The following is an 18601-nucleotide window of genomic DNA, read 5'->3' on the forward strand; positions in this document are numbered from 1 at the left end:
GTCGCCAAAAACAGCCTTTCCTTGACAAAAACAGTGAGAGCGTACACACTACAACGCAACTTTTGTTGGGAACAAACACTAGGTTTTGGCAACAAAAAACTTCTGTCCCTGTGAAAGACTTGTCTCCCCCCCTCTTCCCCTCCCCCGCCCTACACAAACACTTTATTGTTAAAAAAGAGCCAGCATGGACTCTGTTTTGTTGAGAGAACTGGCTTCCATCAGTAACCCACACTGCCTGCCATGCTGGCTGTGTTCAATGTTTTGTGATCTCTGCTGCCCTGCAGGCCTGTGCCCCTCCCCTTTCAAAGCTCTGGGAAGTATCTGACAGCTGAGCTGCTCTGTCTGTTTGTTCCCCAAAGAGCAAACCATTGGAATGCTCCTGTTCCGTCCTGCTAGGAACACAGCGGCCGGCAGACAGCTGCTGCAGAGGGAGGGGTCAGACGCTGTACTGCTTTCACATCCCAGAGCTACTCATGATGTTGCTCCCAGCATCTGAGAATGCTGTGGGAGAACTCAGAGAAACCCAAGAGGCACAGGGATCAGCTCTGCCATACCAGCACGCTGCCCTGGGGGATGCTTTGCCACTGTGCTTTGCTCTGTCTGCCGACGGGGAGGGTAGCAATGTGGCCAGGAAATGTCGACAGTGGGAGGCAGAAAAGTCAGTCTGACCAGTTTTCACTTTTGTCGACTTTTGCCTGTGTGACGGACCGGGCTGTGTCTGGGCACAACTGAGGGCGTCCACTCAGGGCAAATTGCTCAAATCCAGGGCTCCTTACTGCCCCCAGACTGGTGACCTCTCCAAACAGGCCACAAACCAGTCCCACAGAGCGCTTCAGCTGCCTGCCTGAAGCCTCCCGAGCAAAACCCCTCCGACACCCCAGCAATATCCGTGCCCCAGATGGCCCCGGGCCTATACACAGGTGGGGGGTCCTAGCACCCAATCCCACCTACCCCGAACAAGTTCTGTCTGGTTCCAAGAAACCAGCCACAGATCCCTGGTCAATTTCTTGTTGCACATCCTAGCATCAGGATGGGTTCACAGGTCTTTCGGGCTCTTCGATTCCTGCACTGCTGCCTCTGGGATGAAGTGCTGAGCTGAGAACAAAATGGAGTCCCCCACATGGCCTCTTTATACCTCCTTCCTGGCCTCTTCTGGTCTCAGCCGGTCACCTGGCCCTCAGCCTCTCTCTCCTGGCAGCTCTTAGGCCTCCGCCCTCATGCTTTAGGTGTGTCCTTGGCCCATCGAGTGCCATTGTCCCACAGGGCCTCACTAATTAGCATGTCCATAGGCCGGGCTCTGCCCAATGCTCAACCACATTCAGAGAAATATTCAGCTTCCACACAGATTACAGATTCCTACCTACACACACAGACATTATACACTCACATAAATAGCGTACACAGGATCAGCAAACAATAAGCTCCCATTGAACACCCCACATGGCCCCCTTTTATACCATTCTTGGGGCCAACACCCCCACCTATGGGTGCAGCCATGATCTGGCTGCTTCCCTCAAATTCCAGTAACGTGACAGCCTGTCGACAGCACTTCTGTTGCCAAACCTTCCCAGTGTAGACACAGCCCAAAGACACCCAGGACGCTGCTGCTCTCTCCCCCACAAGCCGATTGCTTAAAACCAATTAGCTTCAGTTTGCTCTGGGGAGCTTTGGCCATGCAGGGAAGCCATTTGCCTAAGAGCTGCGGCAATTGACCCTTGTGAGGCACACGACATGGGATGTTTTCGCCGACCACTCTACTAAAAGGACAGAGGATCCAGGAGTTCAGAGAGATTTCAGTGAAGCTATTTACCTGTGAGACTGCAGAGACGTGTGCACACTGTGTGTGCCCGTGTGCACGGTGTGCGCCTACACAGACTCCTGGATTCCAAGCCCGGAGCAGATCAATGTGATCATCTAGTCTCACTTCTGGCCCGGATCAGGCCATAGAACTTGCCCAGAGTAATTCCTAGAGCAGATCTTTTAGAAAAGCGTCCAGTCTGGATTTGGAAATGGTCAGCGATGGACAATCCGCCGTGGCCACCTAGCAAGTTGTTCCAATGGTCCCTCACCGTCAAGCATTTCCATCTTATTTCCAGCCTGAATTTCACAGAATCACAGAACACTAGAACTGGAAGAGACCTCGAGAGCCCATCGAATCCAGCCCCCTGCCCTCACGACAGGACCAAGCACTTACTAGACCATCCCTGATAGATGTCTATCCAACCTATCTCCAGCAATGGACATTCCACAACCTCCAATTGATTCCAGTGCTTTACCCACCCTGACAGGCAGGAAGTTTTTCCTAGCGTCCAACCTAAACCTCCCTTGTTGCAATTTAAGCTCATTGCGTCTTGTCCTGTCCTCAGAGGCTAAGAACAACAATTTTCCTCCCTCCTCCTTGGTAACACCCTTTTAGGTACTTGAAAATCGCTCTCATGTCCCCCCTCAGTCTTCTCCTTTCTAAACTAAACAAGCCCAGTTCTTTCAGTCTCCCTCACAGCTCATGTTCTCTGGACCTTTCATCATTTTTGTTGCTCTTCTCTGGACCTTCTCCAATTTCTCCACATCTTCCTTGAATTTGTCTATCTTCATCTTTTGGCCACTGGATCATGTAAAAAACAAGGACAATGTCGAGGTAGGGGTCCATTACAGATCACCGAACCAGGAAGAAGAGGTGGATGAGACTTTTTTTAAACATCATCCACGGCACAAGCAGCGAGGGGGGGAGGCCTTCAATCACCCAGACATCTATTGGGAAAACGTCACAGCAGGGCAGATTATCCATCAAATGCTTGAACTGTATTGGAGACAATTTCTTTATTTCAGAAGGTGGAAAGCACTGCTGGGGAGGAGGCTGGTCTAGATTTGATTTTGACAAATAGGCAGGGACTGGTTGAGAATTTGAAAGTGGAAGGCAGCTTGGGTGAAAGTGATCATGAAATGACAGAGTTCAGGATTCTAACGGATGGTAGGAGGGAGATCAGCAAAATAAAGACAATGGATTTCAAAAAGGCAGACTTCAGCAAACACAGGGAGTTGGTTAGTAAGGTCCATGGGGAAGCAAGTCTAGGAAAAACAATCGCAGACAGTTGGCAGTTTTTCAAAGAGACTTTATTAAGGGCACAAGAGCAAACTATTCCGCTGGGCAGGAAAGATAAGTCATGGTGGTCTCTAGCCAGACTTCCTAACCAGGAGATCCCAAATAATCTAAAATTCAAAAAGGAGTCCTACAAAAAGTGGAAACTAAGTCAAAATACAAAGGATGAACATAAGCAAACAACACAAGTTTGTATGGGGCAAAATTAGAAAGGCCAAGGCACAAAACCAGCTCAATCTAACTAGAGACATATAAGTTAAGAAAACATTCAACAAATACATTAGAAGGAAGAGGAAGGCCAAGGCCAAGCTAGGCCCATTACTAAATGAAGAGGGAAAAACCAATGGTAAAAAATGCATACATGGCAGAAGTGCTTAATGACTTCTTTGTGTCAGTTTTCACCAAGAAAGTTGGTGGTGATTGAATAACTTGCACAGTGAAAGCCAGTGAAAACGGGGTAGGATCAGAAACTAAAATAGGGTAAGAAGAAGTTAAAAATGGCTTAGACAAGTCAGATGTCTTCAAGTCACCAGGGCCTGATGAAATGCATCCTACATTACTCAAGGAATTGACTGAGGAGATATGAGCCATTCCCTATTATCTTTGAAAACTCTTGAAAGACAGAAGAAATTCCAGAAGCCTGGAAAAGAATAATTACGGTACTCATCTAACCAAGGACATAAGGACAACCAAGAGAATTACAGACCAGTCAGCTTAACTTCTGTGCCAGGAAAGATACTGAAGCAAAGAATTAAGGAATCCATTTGCTAACTGCTAGAAGATGATAATGGGAATAAGTAACAGCCAGCATGGATTTGTAAAGAACAAATCATGTCCAACTAAGCCAAAAGCTTTCTTTGACAGGGTAACAAGCCTTGTGGATCAGGTGGAAGTGGTAGACGTGGTATAGCTAAACTTTAGTAAAACATTTGTTACAGTCTCAGACGACAGTCTCATTAACTAGTGAAATAACTAGTAGCCTGCCTGGATGGGGCTACTACACGGTGGGTGCATAACTGGCTAGATAGTTGTTCTCAGAGATAGTTATTAATGGTTCACAATCATGCTGGAAGGGCAGAACAAGTAGGGTTCCGCAGGGATCAGTTCTGGATCCGTTCAATGTTTTCATCAGTGATTTAGATGATGGCATGGAGAGGACGCTTGTTAAGTTTGCAGATGATACAGAGCTGGGAGGAGTTGCGAGTGCTTTGGAGGACAGGGCCATAATTCAACATGATCTGGACAAACTGGAGAAATGGCCTGAGAGCAACAGGATGAAGTTTAATAAAGACAAATGTGAAGTGCTCCATTTAGGAAGGAACAATCAGTTTCACACACACAGACTGGGAAGCAATTGCCTAGGAAGGATACTGCAGAAAGAGACCTAGGGATCATAGTGAACCACAAGCTAAATATGAGACACCAGTGTTGCAAAAAAAGCAAACCTCATTTTAGGATGTATTAAGAGGCGTGTTGTAAGCAAGACACGAGGAGTCATTCTTCCGCTCTACTGAGCACTGATTAGGCCTCAATTGGAGTATTGTGCCCAGTTCTAGGTATCACATTTCAGGAAAGATGTGGAGAAACTGGAGAAAGTCCAAAAAAGAGCAACACAAATCATTACAGTTCTAGAAACCATGATCTGTGAGGGAAGATTGTAAGGAACGAGTTTGTTTAGTCTGGAAAAGAGAAGACTCCGAAGGGACATGAGAACGGTTTTCAAGTACCTAAAAGGTTGTTACGAGCAGGAGCGAGAAAAAACATTCTCATTAACCTCTTACAACAAGAGAAGCGAGGGGCTTAAACTGCAGCAAGGGAGGTTTAAGTTGGACATTATGAAAAGCTTCCTAATTGTTAGGGTGGTTAACCACCGGAATAAACTGCCGAGGAAGGTTGTGGAATCTCCGCCATAGGAGATTAAGGGCAGGTTAGTTCAACAGCTGCTCGGGATAGTCTAGATCTGTGGTTTGCAACCTTTTTTTCTCATGATTCAGTTGAAGAAAATTGTTGCTGCTGTGACCCGAAATCATGTGACTAGAGTGTGGGCTCCGGGGTGGGGCTGAGGATGGGAGCTTTGGGGTGCAGAAGGGAGCTCTGGCTTTGGGGGGGCAGGGCTGGGGCAGGAGGGGCTTAGCTTGAGCGGCTCCCAGGGAGTGGTGCAGCGCGGGGGCTAAGGCAGCTTCCTGCCTCTCCTGGCACCGCAGACCATGCTGCCCTCAGAAGCAGCCGGCAGCAGGTTTCCAGCCAATGGGAGTGTGGAGCTAGTGCTCGGGGCGGGGGTAGTGGGCGGAGCACTGTGAATAAACCCCCCACCTCCACCACCTAAGAGCCGGGCCTGCTGCCAGGCACTTCTGGGGCACAGTGCAGTCTGTGGAGCCAGGCCAGGCGGGGAGCTGCCTTAGCCCCTCCACTGCTCACCTGATCCCCCTGCAGCCACGAGCCCCAGCGCCTCCTTTGCTACACGGTGCTTGGTCCTGCCATGAGGGCAGGGGACTGGAGTCGATGATCTCGCAAGGTCCCTTTCTGTCCAATGATTCTATGCCATACACTTACCTGCTAGGGGTCTGTCTACACTAGCCCCCTAGTTCGAATGTAGGCATTCGAACTTGCAAATGAAGCTGGGATTTAAATATCCTGTGCTTGATTTGCATGTTCCGTCTGGTCGCCATTTTTAAATGCCACTAACGGCCCGCGGCTACACGCGGCAGTGAAACGTAATTCAAACTAAGTCCTTAGTTCGAATGATCCGTTACACCTCATTCCAGGAGGAGTGACAGGTCATTCGAACTAAGGATTTAGTTCGGATTAACTTTAAACTGCCGCGTGTAGCCGCGGGCCATTAGTCCGGACTAGTGGCATTTAAAATAGGTGACCGGACGGGAACGTGCAAATAAAGCCCGAGATATTTAAATCCCAGGCTTCATTTGCAAGTTCGAATGTCTACATTAGCCTCCCTAGTTCGAACTAGGGGGCTAGTGTAGACGGACCCTAGGTTACAGAGCCCCACGTAGGGCCTTACAGACGCCACCAAGCCACCCCTTAACTGTAGCTACTTAGCTTCACTAAAGCATGAGCTCCTGGGGTCTCATTACAAGCTGAGCTTTGAATTCACCCTGGTGCCCTCTCGCTGACCCCTCCCCAATTTATCCACCTCCCTGAGCTGTGGGCACAGGATTCCAGCCGCCGCCACACGTGCCACAAGGGAAAACAGCTTGTCTGCTCCTCCGCAAGCTTGCCCTGTGTGCGCATCCCAGGCTGGCCTTGGCTCTCCCGGACACAGCCTCCCCCTGCACCTTGTGTTCGCTGCCAACTTTCCCAGTGATGGATTTATGTTTTCTTCCAGGTCACTGATAAAAAGGGTAGATAGTGTAGGGCCAAGAACTGACCCCCCTGGAACCCCACTGGAAACACCCCTTCTTGATGAGGCTCCCCCGTATACAAGTTACATTGGGGCCCGTCTGTCAGCCCGTTGTTCATCCGGTTCACGTGTGCCGTGTGAATGTTAGAGCGCGTGCGGTTGGTTTTGCAGATCTGGTGCTGGAATCATGCGACCTGGAGTGCGAGAGCAACCATCAGAGCCACATGACGGCTGAGATGGGCAGCCAGCAGCTGGTTGTGAGGCGGGGACAGTCCTTCACCATCACGCTGCTCTTCGCCGGGAGGGGGTACGAGGAAGGCGTGGATACACTTGCGCTCAACGTAGAGACAGGTAAGCCCGGAGCTAGGCACTAAACTCAACGGCGGCCACCGCGGGGAGGAGCCAGCTCCAGCCCCTCACTTCCCCGACACGACGTCACCTCAGAGACGAGCCGTCCTACCCACCTCCCCTCAGAGACGGACATATCCCCCCCCCCCCGAGACACACACCATCCCCCTCCCCTCAGAGACGGACATATCCCCCCCCCGAGACACACACCATCCCCCTCCCCTCAGAGACGGACATATCCCCCCCCGAGACACACACCATCCCCCTCCCCTCAGAGATGGACATATCCCCCCCCGAGAGACACACCATCCCCCTCCCCTCAGAGACGGACATATCCCCCCCCCCCGAGACACACACCATCCCCCTCCTCTCAGAGACGGACATATCCCCCCCCCCCCGAGACACACACCATCCCCCTCCTCTCAGAGACGGACATATCCCCCCCCGAGACACACACCATCCCCCTCCTCTCAGAGACGGACATATCCCCCCCCGAGAGACACACCATCCCCCTCCCCTCAGAGACGGACATATCCCCCCCCCGAGACACACACCATCCCCCTCCCCTCAGAGATGGACATATCCCCCCCCCCCCCCCGAGAGACACACCATCCCCCTCCCCTCAGAGATGGACATATCCCCCCCCAGACTCACACCATCCCCCTCCCCTCAGAGACGGACATATCCCCCCCCAGACTCACACCATTCCCCTCCCCTCAGAGATGGACATATTCCCCCCCCCCGAGACACACACCATCCCCCTCCCCTCAGAGATGGACATATCCCCCCCCGAGAGACACACCATCCCCCTCCCCTCAGAGACGGACATATCCCCCCCCAGACTCACACCATCCCCCTCCCCTCAGAGATGGACATATTCCCCCCCCCCGAGACACACACCATCCCCCTCCCCTCAGAGATGGACATATCCCCCCCAGACGCACACCATCCCCCTCCCCTCAGAGATGGACATATCCCCCCCCAGACGCACACCATCCCCCTCCCCTCAGAGACGGACATATCCCCCCCCCAAACACACACCATCCCCCACTCCTCAGAGATGGACATATCCGCCCCCGAGACACACACCATCCCCCTCCCCTCAGAGATGGATATATCCCCCCCCGAGACACACACCATCCCCCTCCCCTCAGAGATGGACATATCCCCCCCCCCCCGAGACACACACCATCCCCCTCCCCTCAGAGATGGACATATCCCCCCCAGACACACACCAATCCCCTCCCCTCAGAGACGGACATATTCCCCCCCCCTGAGACACACATCATCCCCCTCCCCTCAGAGACGGACATATCCCCCCCCAGACACACACCATCCCGCTCCCCTCAGAGACGGACATATCCCCCCCAGACACACACCAATCCCCTCCCCTCAGAGACGGACATATCCCCCCCCAGACACACACCATCCCGCTCCCCTCAGAGACGGACATATCCCCCCCAGACACACACCAATCCCCTCCCCTCAGAGACGGACATATCCCCCCCCAGACACACACCAATCCCCTCCCCTCAGAGACGGACATATCCCCCCCCAGACACACACCATCCCGCTCCCCTCAGAGACGGACATATCCCCCCCCCCGAGACACACACCAATCCCCCTCCCCTCAGAGACGGATATATCCCCCCCCAGACACACACCATCCCGCTCCCCTCAGAGACGGACATATCCCCCCCAGACACACACCAATCCCCTCCCCTCAGAGACGGACATATCCCCCCCAGACACACACCAATCCCCTCCCCTCAGAGACGGACATATCCCCCTCCCCTCAGAGACGGACATATCCCCCCCCCCCAGACACACACCAATCCCCTCCCCTCAGAGACGGACATATCCCCCCCCCCCCCCCGAGACACACACCATCCCCCCCAGAGAGAGGCCATGCCCTGCTAAGCCCCCTCAGTGCCAGCCCATCCCAGCCACATCTGGGAGGGCCCCCATTTCTAAGCCAGTCATCGTGGAGGCAGCCAGTCCTACCCCAGACCATCCAAAACAGCTCCTTCCGCACTCGCCCCCTCTCCCGCAGTCGTCTCACCGGCAAGTTGCCATCCTCAGTTTCCATCCCACCACCTCCTCTCACCTCAGTCGGAGGCCAGCCCTGCCTCGCTCACCTCAGACCCTCCGTCCCAGGGCCTGTCACCACACAGATAAGCAAGTGCCATCTCATGAAAGGCCTCACATTTTTGTCCAAGAAAACAAACTGCTTCCCCCGGGGCCTGCCTTTGTTATCACAACTCACACAGCCAGCCTGGAGGTCCCGGGTCCCAGCGTTTCACTGATCTGTTTTGCACTGTGAGATCTGAGAGGGGGGCTTCCTCTTCCCGTCAGGAGACTTATCCCGGCCATGTTATTCCCATTATCAAAGTGCAATTTCCCTGGCACGGATCCTGATCTCATAGGTTGTTTTTCCTCAAGCCCCTGGACAGAAGGATATAAAAGGAGAAACTCTGCAATATCGTGAGAGTTGAAAGCAAGCAAACACCGCGGCCTTTGTGACTGTGATTGGCCTGAGTGTAACACTAGCTCCCCTAAGCCAACCATGTCCGTTGTGGCCGCGTTCCACGCTTCTTAAGCGTTTGGGCATGAAGCCAAGTCAGTGCGCGCTAGGGGTTATTTCGGATGAGCTGACAGGGTTGGTCTTTGCCCCGCTGTCATCCTGCAATGTCTGAGTTGCCCTCCATAAGATCTATAGACTCCTCAGGAGGCGCGCCAAAAACCCAAGCAGTCACTTTCACACCTGGGATTCGCATTGGCCTAACTGGAAAAACAAAGCTACTACTAAGAATAGTCAGCACTTTGGAAAGAAGCTTTGCGAAAGCAAATAAAAGCTTCATCCACAAGCTATTTTCTGGTACTCTAGGGTACCGGCTGAAAGAATTCCGAGAGCAGTAATAAGGATAACACGTACACTAATAAAGTCATGTTCCTTCGTGGCACGGACCTTGTGCATAGGCACAAAGTACCTTCAACTCGAGAGTCTTTTAAGTGACTAATAACTGTTACTTAACTGAGCCATGTCACCACCAGGACAAAAGGCAGTAATATTATGCCCATTTTACAGATAGAAAACTGAGGCTCTGAAGGCTACCTTCCTGACTCTAACTCCCATTTTTTGGTCCCATGCTTTAGCCATGAGACTGTGCTTACACACTTCAAAGGGCTTGTTTGCCCAGAGCCTCTGTAACTGTTTGATGTAAAGCAGGTTAGTGACCTCAAACACTCAGCTGGTACAAATAGACGCTCATGAAATGACTGAAAACTGGTCCTGTGCCACTAGCTTGCACTTGTACTTTTACCAGTGAAAAACTAAACGGATATAAGCCCAGTTCAAACGCATTCCAACGGGGCTGCCTTAGGCTGTGTCTAGACTACATGCCTCTGTCGGCAGAGGCATGTAGATTAGGGTTGTAGGCAAAGGTAAATGAAGCCGCGATTTAAATGATCGCGGCTTCATTTACATTTACATGGCTGCCGCGCTGAGCCGACAAACAGCTGATCAGCTGTTTGTCGGCTCGCCGCTAGTCTGGACGTTCCCCCTGTCGACATCAAAGCCCTTTGTCGGCAGCCCCGTTATTCCAGCGCGGGAGAAACCAGAACTGCAGGAATAGTGGGGGCCTAGCCCAGGAAGATGTGGGCCGAGTTCTGAGGCTCTGGCTATGACCCGTCGCAAAGCCCGGGCTGCTTTCGTTTCTCCTGGGTTTGGGCCGATGACTGGGAATTTCCCTCTTTCAATCCCTGAGTGAAATAAGACTCCCAAAGAGAGGGACTTTGCCAGAGGCCAGCTCTGCTGGGGCCGGAGTGGTGCACGGGCCCAGGCTCGCCAGACCAAACTCCTTTGCCAGCCAGTAGAGAGGAGCCCAGCTGTGCCGGGGCGGGACGCTGAATGGAAGCCCAGCAAGGGGTTGGCACAGTTGATTTCGGTCAGACCATTTCTCTCGGTCCTGCCAGCCCCAGCCCCAGGGGGCCCTGACAGCTTCTGCAGGCCCTCAGGCAAGGATGGCTCCACACCCCCAGAAGGGGCGGGGCCTCGGTCAGAAGGGGCGGGGATAGGGGCAGCACTGCCCCTCCCCCAGCCCTCAGAGCCATGTGGAGCAGGCAGAGCCAAGCTCCGGCGGCGATTTAAAGGGCCCACAGTTCCAGCCGTTGCTGCAGTAGCAGCAGCAGGAGCCGGGGCCCCCAAGTCCCTTTGAATAGCTGGGCCCCAGGGCAACTGCCCCCTTTGCCCCCCATCAGTGGGCCTGCCCAGCCCCCCTGTCAGTGCTTGGGAGGAGCAGCTCTGCCACTCAACCCGGTACCCACCTTGGGTCTACTTCCCCCAGCCGCGCTCTCTACGGATCGTCTTACAGGGCAACCGGGAGAACAGGGCGTTCCCGTGCCCCTCCGCGTCTCAGATACAGCCGGGCACGCGCAGCACAGGGGAGGCAACAGACTACGGGCGAGAACCAACCTTCACCTGCAGCAGACCAGAAGCTGCCGAAAGGCCGCGTTAGCTGTCCCTGGCGGTAGCTGCCTGGGCAGATGTGCAGCCTGACTATTCCCCCCCGGCTCTCTCAAACGCTGCCTCGCCTTCGTGCCATCGGGTTATTGATTCAGGGGCTGGGCCGTTCCAGGCCTGGGTGGGTGAGGGGGAGAAAGATCCTTCGATCTTGGCGGGAGCGTTAGCTGTCAGCATCAGGCAGCTGCTTTCCACCGAGGAGAAGCAAGGAGGGCTGGGGAGGGGAACAAACCGAGGAAGCTTGCAGCCTGGCCCACGCCCACCTTCCTTAGCAGGACAGGGTCCCGCCGCAAAGGGGGAGAAGCCCCGACCTCCCCGAGCCTGGAACGTCTCAGGGACGTGGGCACAGTGGGTCGGTCTCCGCAGCACAGGAAGCCTCGGAGCCTGGGTCACAGGACTTGGCTCCGCAAGGTTCATGCCACGGGGCTATAAATAGCCATGCAGCCATTCAGACGCAGGCAGGAAATCCTCCCCCCTGCAGCCTGAGCCCAAACCGCTTCGCTGCCGGTTTTAGCCCGGGAGCGCGAGCCCGAGGCAAGTGACCTGGGCCCGGAGACTGATGGGCCCCGGGTATTTCTGATCTGAGCCTCCTGCCTCCTCCGAGCAGAGCCAGCCTCCGGCAGCCCGGCCACGCTGCCAAGGGCAGGCGGGCTGAGGCAGCTCCCTGCAATGCAGCACGAGTCTATTAATAGTTCCAGCCACTTTGTGTCTTTCCAAACCTTTGTACTGACACACGCTGACCCCGGGGCCGTGCCAGGTGGATGCACAAGCTCCAGCGTAGGGCCTCAGAGGGGGCCTCTCCAGACAAATGGCTGGTGTTTAGGTGCAGCCTCACCCTCTGTACCAGCGGAGAGGCAAAGGGAACCCTCCACTATTCCTATTGCCACTGGCCTTTGTCAGAATGCGCCGCATTTTAGGCAACGCTGCGGGGCCTCAAACGTCACCTCGCTTAGGGCCTCAGCCGGTCTTAATCCCGCTGGCTTGGAGGGACACGGATGGGCCCAGCAGATTGGGGTGCTGGCCTGGCGCTCTCTAGCCTTGCCGACAGCCCCGGGAGCGACGCAGGCAGCAGAGCGGGTCCCAGCAGGGCGGTGCAGAGGGAGGAACAGGGAAATCTGCCCTTTGCTCCAGCCTCCAGCCCTTTTACCAGCCTCCTTCCCGGCCCTCCTCTTGCTTAGCAGAGAGCCCTGCCAAGATGTCCGGTGCCAGAGTCTAGCACGGGTGTAATGCAGGGCTGGCCAAGGTGCGGCGCACGGACAGCATCTGGCCTGCTGCCCTTGCCACCAGAAGTCCAGGCGGTGGTTCGGGATCCTATTTCAATGGCTCACAGTTGCGGCACGACCCGGGAAGGGGCTGGAGCCGTGAGCTCTCTGAACAGCTGCAGTGATCCCGGGCGGCTGCCAGGCAACCGGCGAGAGGCAAGGCCGGGAGCCACGAGCCCTTCTCTGTGTTTTTATTTCAAAGCCTCCGACCCCAGACAACACTGGAGGGAGGCTAGTCCCCAGCCCCGCCTCTTTCTCTGCAGCCCCGCCCCTTTCAGGGGTGGAGCCAGCCCAGGACCACCTACCAAAATTCAGTACCGCCCCCCCCCCCCCCCGTGAAAATTATTGCCCACCCCTGGTGCAATGGCACCGTGACTCACGGCCGCAGCACCTCCGGCTGGTCCCACTGGGAATTAGCTCCATCCTCAGCAGGGCGCCCCCTGCTGGCTGTTGTGTCACCCGTCCATGCGCCACATTCTCCACATCACTCCCCAGATTATGGCATCCTCTTCGGGACACTGCCCTGTGGCAGGCTCCACCCCCATCTCTCACCCCTTCCTCAGCTGCCTTCAGCCTCACCTGCCCCTGTGGCCAACGGCAGCCTCACCCCGCGCCCCAGGGGCAAGCCCCAGGCCATAAAGGCCACTCCTCAAGGGGGGACCCAGGCCCACCCGCTACGCTGGAGTCTGACCCAGGGGCGCTCCGTCAGCAGCCTTGTCCTGCCCCCTCTACTCCACGTGGCCGCCTCTTGCTCCCTGGGCCACTGCCCCGGCACCCTTTGAACCCCTGGCTCTTGTGCCAGGCTGGAGCCTCCCTCTCTCCAGCTCCCCTGAGCCTGCCCAGCCCTGCTCCCGCTAAGGTGCCTCCCTGGGGACCAGTCCTGCTCCCATCCTTGACAGGACCCTGCCTCTCGCACTTGTCTGGGCAGCTCTTTATATACCCCAGCAAGCTGCCCTCTCATTGGCTCCCTCTAGGTCGCTTTCTGATTGGCCAGAGCTCAGCCAGGCTCCCTCCAGCCTGCTGTAACCCCTTTGGCCAGAGTGGGGCAGCGGCCCCACGCCAGGAGGGCGCGTGACTGATCGCTTTTTCCCACAGAGAAATTTCCTCAAAAGCGTCACAACTGGGTCTTGTTAAAGATTCCCCTAGAAAAGTTTTCACAATTGTATAAAAAACCCCTAAAACTGTGGGGAGCCAAGAGGGGAAGCGTTTGGCAACCAAAAGCCAGAACATTTTCAGTGACAATGGGAATCTTTTCATGACCATTTCCACTCGGTTTAAAAATCCCTTTTGTGTCCGAAAAGGAAGTTTCAACCAAAAAATGTTGATTATTTTGAATGAAAACGTAATGATTAAACCAACCAGACGTTTTTGTTACCCCGCCTTGCAACACGAGCACCAGGAACCCCCAGGCATGGCTGCTTAGAGGACACAGGACTTGTAGGTGCCTGAGGAGTTCGATCTTGGAGCCGAGAGGCGAGACTAGAGACCCACGCCTGTAAGGAACAGCATCTCCCTAGGGGAAGCCTACATTCTCTAGGGACGTCACTGTGACGGCGCGTTGGGGGTCCCCCGTCTCCTGCACCCCGAAATGGCACAAACAGACTGCACCAGCCGGTGGAATAGAGGAAGTTTATTGCCTCTCCAGGATACAGCACAGCACAGATGTAGTCTGGTCCCAGAGCTGGGCTAAGATGCCTCAGGCCCCCTTGAGATGGGGGAGCCTGGGCCCCTAAACTCCAGCCCCTTTCCCTAGGCTGTCTCCTCCATGCTCCCAGACAGCAACTAACCAACACTCTTCCAGCCCTGCCCCCCCAGGGCAGCATTCCCCCTTCCTTTGTTCCTCTCCATGGGGGGTGTCTGGCCATACCGGTTGAGAGGTCCCTTTGCATAGTGACTCATCCTGTTTTGCTGGGTCGTGGTACCCACGGCAGCCAGTGGGGGTTACCCCAGAGCCAGCAGCATAGAAACCAGCCAGGTACCCCCACTACGTCACAGTCACTTCCCAATCGGCTGGGCTCCCTAGCCAGCCAGCACTGGCCTGGGGTTAGGCACAGATGGCGAATTTCTGGCTCCGCTGAGGTAGTTGGGTGCTCGGCCTTTGGCTTTGGGAGGATGAAGGACTCTCCCGGGAGCGTGACTGCCCGATGCGTGTGGGAGCAGCTCCGCGCGGGCGAGCGCGTGTCCTGCGAGACGCACCAAGGGAGGGCCGTGTCCCTGCGGGCTGGGTTTCGTGGCGGGGCCAGCGGCGCTGGACAGAATGGGTCCGAGCCGTGCGGCGGGAGGGGAGGCGGCTGTTTGACTTTCAGAGCTGTGCCCGCGCTCCCGCCAGGGGGCTGCGTCCAAGCCAAACAGCCGGCACATGGAGAACCAGCGAGGAACGCTCCACGCCTCAGCCTGCGCAGCGTGAGGTTGCAGGGCGTCGCTGAGTCCCAGACAGGGCCGGGTAGGAAAAGGAAGCCATTGCAAGGGGGACTGTGGTTATGAGGGGATGGGCCGCACCTCTGTGTCCCATGGAGGCCGGGCGCTGACTAACAGTGCAGCCGCACCGGGGAAAGTCCAGGGCTGCCTTCACCCTGTCGAGAGAACGGCAGCAGCCTCGAAGGGGGGACCCCGAGGTGCAGTCCTGGGGCGTTTGGAGCCAGGGCTTTGGGGCAGAGCCAGTTAGCCACTGCTCAGGCCACGAGCTGAATGCTGCAGGGGTCAGGAGGGAACCTTCCGCTCCCGCCCGCGGCGTCGCCTGCCTCTGGGAAGTTCTCGCCTTTCGCTGACGCGCCAGGCGTGTATCGAGTCAGGCTTTTGCCCTGGCGTTTCTTGCCCGTTTACCACATTTCTCTTTTGTGTCAGCTTCAAACTCTGCAAACTGACCCGGCAAGCTGGAAGCCCAGAGCAGCGACTTAGCGCCTGCTAGGCACCCTCACTCCCAGCCCCGCAGTGCCACACCTCCTGGGACCCTCTGCTCTGGGCTCGCTCCCTGCAGCCACCCAGGTGTCAGGAATGCAGTTATTTCTGGGGTGGAAGGCGGCAGGCAGCTGAAATTCCAGCCAGGGGCACTGGGTGCACGTGCCTGCCCTTGCAGAAAAGAGCTGGGGGGCTTTAAAATCGGCAGAGGTCGGGGCTCAGCGCTAGCAGGACAGGGCCGTGTCCCTACCTGGCCTGGTTTGAGCCTGGGGCTGCAGGGCGCCCTGTATCCCAAACCTGAGCCGTGGCCACCATGCCACCCCCACCCTGCGGTATTGCTGAGCCCTGTCTTGCAAGGGGCTGGCTCAGTGCAAGCAGGCAGGGCCAGTGCGGACTTTTCAGGCAGAGGTGTCTGGGCAGTTCCGGGCTGCAGCCAGATCCCGGCCTCCCCACCCCGCTGCCCTGTGCAACGCTGAACGGGCCTCTCTGTGCCGAGGAGGCTCCCTGGGAACGGGCGGCGGGCGGAGGAGAAAGGGAAGGAAGCCGTTTCCTTCTGCCTGTCTGGGGGGGGCCGCGAGGGACACGCGCGAGGGGGAGGCTGCAAAGGCAATCCCCGCTGGCCTGTGCACTCTGGCCTGCCTCAGAGCTGAGCCAGCGGGGCCAGCTCGTCCCGCCCTCGCCGGGGAGCGGGGGGAAGAACCGTGTCACTCTGGCTTGTTGCTGTGCAGTCCTGGCCTGACGTGCTGCTCCCACCACGGGCAGGGCGCTGCAGCGGCCGAGCTGGCCCGGGCCCAGCCTCACACAGAGTTCCCAGTGTGGGCGGGAAGGCTGCCCGCTGACCCTCGCTGGAAATGGAATCGGCCAGTCCCAGCCGTGGCCTCCCAGGGGAGCAGCAGCGGGGCCAGGTGGGAGCTGTCTGCGCGTTCCCCTCCGTTGCTGGGAGGGGCGGCGAGCGGAGCGTGAGGACGGCTCTGTCTGCACAGCTGTGGCCGGTCCCCGGAGCACTGAGGTCGCCCCCAGAAGTGCAGAGGGGCCGGGCTGCGGGACAGGGATGGGGCGCGTCTGGCCGGGCGTCTGGCACGGCGCGGGACCCGCCCTGGGTCAACGTCCCTTACAGCGCGCCGGGGCGCAGGCTGATCCAGCCGGCAGCAGCCCCGGGGCCGGGTCGGCCCCCAGACAAGCCTCTGGCCCGTCAGCCGCACAGAGAAACCGCCCGGAGAATTCTGCCCCCCAGTAAATCGACGCTTCAGCAGCTCCTCCGTCCTGGAGCAGGGAAGCCCCTGCAGGAGGTGCCCTGCTCAGCGCGTCGGCCACTTCGCCTCCCCTCCCTGCCGCATGCTGCTCTGCTCAGCACACCCCGGCCCCCTGGCCCTGCCCCGCCGGGGGGCCAGTGGGGCAGGTGCAGAGCCAGTGCTGGGCCTGGCCTCAGCGGGTGCAGTAAGGGCAGCTCCCCGGCAGCCAGTGTGGGGAGAACGGGGCCGGGGGCATGCCTGTGAAAGGGGAGGGGGCCGTGCTGCGGGAGGGCCCCGGTGCCTCCTCGGGCAAGTGTCTCACAAGCAGCGCTCGGGAGGGGGAGCTCCAGGGGCTTTGTGCCCCCCCGGCCCAGCGGCACTGTCCCCAGGACCCCTGGCTGGCAGCCCAAGGCCCGAGGCAGGGCGCGCTAACCAGGCTGCTTGTTCTGGCAGGGCCCTGCCCCATCGAGACGTCGGGAACCAAGTCCCGCTTCCCCGTCTCCGAGGCCCTGGACCCGTCCGCATGGAGCGCCGTGGTGGACCGGCAGGACGGGCCCTCTCTCTCCTTGTTGATCTACTCCCCTCCCGACGCCCGGATCGGCCGCTACGCCCTGACCCTGGAGGCCTCCATGGGGTACCAAGGCACCAGCTTCCGGCTCGGGGGCTTCATCCTGCTCTTTAACCCCTGGTGTGCAGGTGAGGGTCCCCTGCAGCCACGTGAGACGGGCCAGGCTTGGAACAGCAGCCTCCTGCCGAATGGCCCAGCCGGGCCCTGCCTCTGGGGGGGGCGGGGGGGGAGGGCAAACCAACCCCTGCTGCAAACACCCACGACGCTGGGGAGGTTTGGATCCGGGTCCAAGCAGAGCGCTCAGCTGGATTCTGGGGCTGACTCCTCCCGCCCCACCCCAGAGCCAGCTGCACTCGCCGTAGGAACACACACGCAGCAGGGCAGCTGCCGCTGCGTCCCTCTCCAGACCTGCCGCCCTCGCTGGAAAATCCCTGGCAATCTGGTGCCTGGGGAAGAGCACGGACCGGGGGCAGGAGCCAGCCTGCCGCTGAATCCCGGGCCTGGCGCATCTCAATTCCCGCCCTGCCCCGGCTCGGGTTCAACGTGCCCTGCTCCCGCGCTCCCAGGTTATGGGCAGAACATGGGGGCGGAGCGGGAGGATGTTAACGAGCCAGCTGGGGTGCAGACCGAACCGCCAGGATCCCTGCTGAGAGCAGGCTGCTGCCTCTGGCCATGGCTGGGCGCGTGGCCAGTCACTTCCCCTCACTTAGTGCTTGTCCCCATGAGGAGCAGGAATCCGGCCCCACCCCATCCCAGGGCAGCCTCAAGTCACCCAAGTGAAATACGGGGCCTCCCAGCTGCAAACTTCCTGAATTCCAGAGGGCTCGGCGCGGACTCTTCAGAGATACGAGCTTAGAAAATTCTCTTGGCTGCCACCCGCCAAATACCAGGGCGGGCAGGAAGGTTTTCAGCAAACAAATCCCACAGGCCATTTGGCTGCCCTGCCCGGCGGTTCCCACTGGAGCAAGGAACACGCAGCCTGAGGGACGTGACTCTCTTCCTGTGTTCATCGTCGGGGTCCCTGCCGCCCCGTCTCTCCTTTTTTCTCCCTCTCCCTGTCCCCGCGGGGAAAACGAAGACGGGGCAGGGGAGACGGGGCACAAGCAAAGCAAAGCCCCACGTTTTACCTTTGAATCCCAAGCCCACTGACATTTTTCAGCACATTCCAGGAAAACCGTGGCCCTGCCACGAACAGCGTCGTTTCCCGCGCTCGGGAAAGAGCAGCCGTTTCTCGGAGTCCCAGCTGCACAGCCGGAGCAAGGGCAGCGGTGGGACGCTGCCAGCCGAGGCCCTGTGCGGTGGCGTCAGAGCAGGGA

The 18601-nt window shown here is 57.5% G+C and overlaps 1 protein-coding gene across 1 annotated transcript in view; it reads left to right on the forward strand.

Annotated features, from left to right (window-relative positions):
- TGM2 (transglutaminase 2) overlaps nt 1-18601 on the forward strand; it is a 51961-nt gene that overhangs the window by 9700 nt on the left and 23660 nt on the right. Inside the window, exons 2-3 of the mRNA XM_075900810.2 lie at nt 6627-6806; nt 17171-17413. Of these exons, the coding sequence (XP_075756925.1) occupies nt 6627-6806; nt 17171-17413 (423 nt within the window). The remainder of the gene's footprint in view (nt 1-6626; nt 6807-17170; nt 17414-18601) is intronic.

Source organism: Pelodiscus sinensis, chromosome 17 (genome assembly GCF_052426305.1).
Source record: "Pelodiscus sinensis isolate ZL-2025 chromosome 17, ASM5242630v1, whole genome shotgun sequence".
Taxonomy (NCBI): domain Eukaryota; kingdom Metazoa; phylum Chordata; order Testudines; family Trionychidae; genus Pelodiscus; species Pelodiscus sinensis.